Here is a 6917-nt window from a genome sequence, read left to right as displayed (position 1 = left end):
CACAAAACTGAGAGCAAAACAAAAGGAATTAATTAGTTTGAAGAATGCTACTAAAGCTTGGAATATGAACTCTGTGCAGTATGAACTGCACAGAAATTGTTGGCTTCAGAATCAACCTTAAATTCTTTGGCAAGTAAGCCACATAAGCTTGATACAAACCACAAATACATTTGACTTTTACCCAAACAGAGTCTTTAGCCTTTCTAATTTGTTGCTGGATGTCATACTTACCCATTTTGTTTTGGAGATAAATATTCTGACTTTAAAAAGTTGGCTCCTTTGAAAGTGCAGCTTGGTTTTTAAAGCAATGAGATTTCCTTCTTTTTTTTTTTTTTTTCCCCAAAAAGAAATTTCCAGTTTGTGGCTGGTTTTTGTTATATGTTGGACTATCTAAAATGAAGAGGAGACTGAGAGTTCTTCAGCACAATGTGTAGCTTCAGTGTGTTCCTTAGAAATGAATACAATTTCATGATATTGCTGTGGATTTGAACAATAAAAAATTGCCATCTGAAATCTGTAGAAGTTAAGAAAAAAAAACCCATACAAACAACTGAAGAAGTTGCACCATAATCATAAGGAAGGAGTGACAGAGCTGGAAATTGAACCCGGTGATCCTGGGTTCTGCTCCCTGTCAAAAAATGTTTCATATAACAAGATAATTGACAAAAATGTTGGGTTACAAATTAGAAAAGGTAGTATAGTTCCATTTAAATTTCTGGATAGTTTGCTGGGGTAAATAATCTATGAGCTATATTTTTTCATTGTAGAGTTCCATAGACAGTTCACAAGTGTTTTCTAACTAGACACGTTGTATATGAAGAGGAGTAAAAGTGGAAGAAAAATTAATGAGAGACCTTTTAGTAGGGAACCATGACTGTCGCAGATGGAGGGATGCTCTTCACTTATAAGACAGAAGCAGCAATATATTTATTGATGCAAAACAGCGATTTAACAAAGTTTGGTAGTAAATGTGACAGTGGTTTAAAAAGATTCAATGGTGAGGCATACTTGGTTATTTACCGCATAGAGGACAGGGTCAGACAGAGCTGCTGGGAGGACCCTCCCATTAAGTCATGAGGTTCAGAAAGGAGCCCCTTGCTTTCAAACCTCCTTCTCAGAGAGGAGTCTAAGTGCAGCTCGATCTAATCCTAGTCCCAGGCTTGGTCAATGGTTTATGTCCAAAGGATTATATATGCACAATCAATGCTGTATATCACTTAGCTAAGATTTCAAAATTTAGCATGCTGTTAATCACTTACTGTAAATCTGTTGTGGCAAGGAATCTCTCAGCCTCAAGGAATAACCTTGAGAGGCATCCCTAGTTAAGGGGAGATCCTGGCGTGCAGCCCACTGCTGTGCAGGAGAGCTCAAAGGGCTCTTGGGCTACTCACTATTTAGGGGGTAAAATGATTGTTTCATAGACATATTTGCATACCAACTGTAGATGTTAGTTTCTTCCAAATTAGGCTTGAGTCACATGTTGCCCAGCACTGCGGTTAGGTGTGCACATTGCCCTAAATTAGCCCTTGGCTATTGTGTTGTTATCTGTCTCCCCTGAATCCACTTTGACCAGATGCATCACAACTGCCACTGATGGTTATCGCTTGAGCAGGGTTATGGAAGAAGGTCAGGTTGGGGGTGGAGCACACCATCGCGATGACCATGGAAAGGAAAAGATAGAACTGAAAATTTGAATCTCAGATATATGGTATTTCTTTCCAGTAAGATTTTATTTTTGGTCTTTTTGTTTAGAGTCTTTGGACATATTAGCTACCGTTCAGACTGGGAACTGGTGAAGGTGGACTTCAGACCATCCTTCCCCAGGGAGTGTTCTGATGATGACTATGAATCTTGGGAGCTCACAAATCTACAGGTATTCATGGTCTTATGTTAACTGCCACAACTTTTCTGTAGCTTTCAGATTCATGTGGAACTATGTGCTAGAAAAATGTTTTCAAATAGGATTTGGATGCTACATCCCCCACTTTGTTCTCCTTATGTTGGTATTTGCTGATTTTGCAATAGTTTAAAATGGAGGAGAGTTTTTTATTCTCTTTGGTTGTGCGATCTGTGTCCTGGGAAAGGCAGAAGTGTATCTGGTGGTCTGCCATAATAATAGGTGGTCCTGCTGGATTGTGAAGCATATACCATAAACTAAAGTGTGTAATATTGATTGAAGAAATTTTAACATGCAGTCATACGTTCTGCCAACTTCCTGACCACATACTGTACTCATATATAAATTGCCATAAGTAAAGCCTATTCCAGAAGTAATTTAGGTTCTCAGTGGACCGATCATGTAATGAGGTCCAGTTGTTTTGGGCAATACCCTTTCTGCAGTAATGCATTAAGGCTGTGCTAATCCTGGTTCTCTGGCCAAATCCAGTTTGGGGAAGCTACATTCTCTATACAGTATATTGATTGAAGAGACCACATTAAATGGAATATGTCATATTTATTCATAATAATTCTGAAGGTTATGTTTGTGCTTCTTCCGTATATTTGTTCTGTTGCTCTCTGCAGAGTTGGGGTTTTTTTGCATACAGCCCTGTGTTTTTGCAGCTTTTCAGCTCTCATTTGCTAGTTCTCATGCCTAATTTTATACTTCTTGTTTGGGAATGCTGCGTATTTACTAAGAATGTTATGCAGATCTGAGCCTAAAGAATAACAGTATTTTGGGATATTGGAATTGAAATATCTTTCAGAAATTAGAAGCTACTAAAATGACTTTGACAGAGTACTTGCAGCTGCCCAGTTAACAGTCGAGTGTGTTCAGATAGTCGGAATTCAACCCGTGTCCACATGGTTGGTGCTTTGTGTTGAATGCCGACACAAGCGTAGTGATTTAGGTAGAAATTCAGCCATCTGTATCCACACTACGTTTTCAAATGGCCAGTTGTAGGGTTGTGCCTAGATTGTGCATGCATGAAACGGGTTAAACCGCACTTGAAATTTTGATGTACATCTTTGGATTTGTGCCCTGAAGTACAGTGTACGTTACAACTCTGTAGTGGCCCATCAGTCGATGGCGGTGCCTGAGAGCTTTCTGTACCTATACGTTTGAATATGAAAGAGTTGATACAAGTTTATAGTCTTGGCAGCAAGACCAGCCTTTCTCGTGACAACATGAGGTCACGTCTGTGTGGTGTAGGTTACGGATGTGCAATAAGTCCGGTGCTTTGGTGTTCAGGGTGATCGTTGCATCATGGGCCAGCAGCGGAGCTTTCGGAAAAGGAAGATTTCATCGTGGTGCATTAAAGGGAGAAGTTTCACATCAGCTCTTACATCCACAGTTTGTGAATGTGTGAACTCTGATTTCTTATGGTGAGTCTGTGTGTGGACCTTTTCATTTATTGCTAGTAAATAGTTACTTAGAGTTTGAGCTGGGGTTATTTTCCGCCTTTTGCCCATCTCTCCACATAGCCTGTATAAACAAATAGGCAACCTGTAATTTGAATAACAGGTTGCTTTTGCATTTGCTGTTGTTTAAAAACATTGCCATGTTTTAAGCATTTGTTTCACCTGACTGAACAAATCCTGATATTTTTCTCTTTTGGTCAAGACTTGAAAAATGACCATTGTATTGATTTGTAAGGCAAGCAAACCCTTTCTATTTGCAAATGAAGCAAAAAAATAGAAGAAATGCTTTGGTCTGAGTGGGAAAGGAAACCTTTTCAAAATCTAAGCTAGCAAGAAGTACCAATTTTGCAGAAATGACAAAGTAATTACAACCAGCCTTTCCCCCAGGTGTACACAACTCCCGTTGAAATTACTTTGAACAGAACTGGCTTCATCAACTTGTATGTTCAGCTGGTAGAATATTAAGAAAATCATTTTGCTCTTAAAAAAGTAGTCTCATCCACCCCAAATTAGACTGCTGAATGAAGTGAGGATAGTAACACCCTTGGTGTTAATGTTTTTCAGTGATTATGGCTTTGAGCGCTCTGCACCTCTGAAGTCGGAGTCTAGCAAATGCTTTGCTGACTTTTGGTTTAACCCAGAAGCACCTCCTGAAGACTGCGTGCTGGGGCAGGCATACACCAGCAGCACTGGGTAAGCTGATTTTCTGTTTAGCTGGCTTGTAGAGGCTTCCAGAGCAGGCAAGAACTTTCCACCGAAGGGCCACAAAAGTGATTTTAGGGAAATGTAAATAAGGCAAACTGTGAAGAAAAAAAAAAAAAAGGGAAATGCAAAAGTTCTGACTGACTTAAAGCATGTGCAAAAGCTTCCTACAGAATAACGAAAGAGGAATGTTACTTTACATGTTCACAGCAGTTCAAAAAACTAACCCATTTGAGAAGAGGGGGAGCTGTCTTGTTCCCAGTATTTTTATTTTTTATTTTGTAACTGCATTTTGTAACCATTGCTACACTTCTAATAGGAATGTCCATTCAAAGGCTTTTGGTTTTTTTAGCCCATTGCTTGGGTTCAGGCCAATTTTCAGTTTGAATCCAATGAATTACTCTGAGGAGCCAGTTACATCTCCCAGAACTTCCCGGTCTCTCACTTCCATAGGGGTAAGGAGTTTTGTGGAGAATATTCTTTTCCTGACCATATGGGACACTCAGAATCAAAGGAAGGCTTTAGTAACTGTAAACAATACCACATAGAATATACACTACAATGTAGTCTGACGTCTGTGCTGAGAATAACTTGCAGCTGGCATCTATTCTGGCTTATCATAACATCATCTCTGTCGGTTGTGGAGATGAGAACCAAATGATGAAATGTCAAATCTGGCAATAGAATCACGGTCTCTGTGTATATTTGCCTTACCAAGGAAAACGATGCCTTTTGGGTTGCGGCTGACAGCTGTAATATACAGAATAGCAATTCAAAAGAGTGCAATCTGACTACAGTTTTAAAGGATGTTTAAAAATAACATACCTGAGTGAAACCAATCTGTAAATAATTACTCTACACATCCAAGTATTTCATTATTAGTTCTTTAAAAGTGTTAGATTTTTCACTCTTTTATACTGTTATGTTAAATAAATGCTTTAAGTGTTTTAAGAAATGCATGGATTTGAGAGCAGCGGATAAACAATTGGTTCTGGGTTAATGCAGAAGCTGCTTGGTCTAATTTCTTCCTGATCTTTGGGGTTTGGACCTCTGGAGCATTGAAGACTGTTGAAGACTAGGAAAGGGGATGGCAGAGAGGACAGCAGACTATCTAGCTTCTGGAGGGCTAGTCAGATGTGTTTCTAAATTTGAAAAGGCAGACTCTTCTAATGCATACAAATGAAATCCTCATCTGTTCCACACCCTCTTTTTTCAACAGGTTTTACTCAGTAAAAACAATGACCATCATCAAAGTATTTGCATCATGAGTTGCTTTTGATCATCTGAAATCTTGTCTATACGTTAGCTACCATCACACTTGCGTTCAGTACCTCTGACAGCATTCTCCTGCTCACCTCTGCTCACTGCTTACTGGTTTTGCAGGTACAGGAAAGTTGTTTCTAATGTGTGTGAAGGTGGTGTAGACCTGCAGCAGAACTTAGCACAGCACATGTGTCCACTGATTGCTCCCAAGGGACTTCAGATCAGCATCAGAGAAGCAAGCCTGGCTGTTAAGCCTGGGGAAGACATCACCTTCATTGTCAGACAAGAGCAGGTAGTAATGAAAATTGGTTTTATGAAAGTTTCCTTGCTATTTTTATGGTTCCTTTCTCTCTTAGCTGCTCTGCTGCTGAATGAGATTAAGTTGTTCTTATGACAAAGATGAATGACTCTCTAAATGTTGAAACTTCTGTTTTCAAGTGAATCAGACGATCCAGTAAACTCATTGAACCATCACGTTCTGTCCACAGAATGGGATTTGTCTCCTCAGCAGCATGGTCAGTCATGATTCCTTAAAGGCATTGGCTGCTTTGAAAATCAAAGGAGCTAAATTACCAAAGTCTCCTTGTACTGAAAATTTCAACTGCTGTATCAGAGAAGAACAGAAGTGCAGAGAACATTTAATATTCTGGTTTAAGTGGGTTTGAGAATCTGCCTTTCAGACAGGAATTGAGCAAGGCTTTACAGAAATCAGGAAACAGCACAGCATAAGAACATTTATTATGTATTGGTTGTATTGCCAAAGATACGTTTGGGTTTTTTTTTCCTGTTTATTGAGAGAGACAATGCCATAAGGCCCTGATGAATGGCAGCAAGTAACTTTTGGATGAATTGTTTGCAATGGGTATCTTTCTTAATGCTTGCTTTTTAGTATTAGGCTCTAACTGTTGTGCTCCGGTTACCGGAGTATTGCACTTCCTGGCTAACCCCACTGATTTGCAAGAACGTGAAGAAAGTTCACACATTTTGGCAGACCCTTGCAGTATAAATTAGGCACTTGGGATTTATTTCTGTAATGGAATCAAGAAGGTTACGTGTAGAATGCCGGGCTGCTTAATGCTTCATAGGGTCTGCATCCCAATGCTTGCAAGGCCCCAGCAGTTGTGTGGCAAGTTATGCCACCTTCCCTTTTTATAATTTGTTTGGAAATGTTTATTATAACAATAGAGCATTTGGTTGCCATTTGGACTTTAATGATTTCTATTGGCGGTTTGACTTTTTTTCCTACTGTATAGATTCTGAAGCTTTCATGAATCCTTGTGGCAATACGTGAAACACTTAAAATTATTCAAAAGTCTTCAGAAGTCAGGGATCTCAAAGGGAATCCCGTGCTGTGTTTTCTGATGAAGTCGTTGCTCAGTACATCGAACTAAAAGCAGATTTAGAAGAAATGTAACCGTTTGCTGCCCCCTATGGCTAAGAATAATATTTATACTCAAATGTCTTGAGTGTTGCTTAGGATTTAATCTATACAATACAGTCTAATGAGAATTCATAACAATTCTTGAGTTTAAGAAGCAATTCTACTGGGATAAACCATAACATACCACTTTCTCTGCTGAACAAAATTAATT

General features: G+C 39.2%; 1 protein-coding gene across 1 annotated transcript in view; it reads left to right on the top strand.

The window, feature by feature from the left end:
- SORCS2 (sortilin-related VPS10 domain containing receptor 2) overlaps positions 1-6917 on the top strand; it is a 375581-nt gene that overhangs the window by 337795 nt on the left and 30869 nt on the right. The window contains exons 15-18 of the mRNA XM_009890550.1: positions 1753-1873; positions 3191-3324; positions 3925-4053; positions 5446-5617. Of these exons, the coding sequence (XP_009888852.1) occupies positions 1753-1873; positions 3191-3324; positions 3925-4053; positions 5446-5617 (556 nt within the window). The remainder of the gene's footprint in view (positions 1-1752; positions 1874-3190; positions 3325-3924; positions 4054-5445; positions 5618-6917) is intronic.

This window comes from Charadrius vociferus, unplaced genomic scaffold (assembly GCF_000708025.1).
Source record: "Charadrius vociferus isolate BGI_N301 unplaced genomic scaffold, ASM70802v2 scaffold88, whole genome shotgun sequence".
Lineage (NCBI taxonomy): Eukaryota > Metazoa > Chordata > Aves > Charadriiformes > Charadriidae > Charadrius > Charadrius vociferus.
The sequence above is the reverse complement of the archived record's forward strand: the minus strand, read 5'-3'. Positions and strand labels throughout refer to the sequence as shown.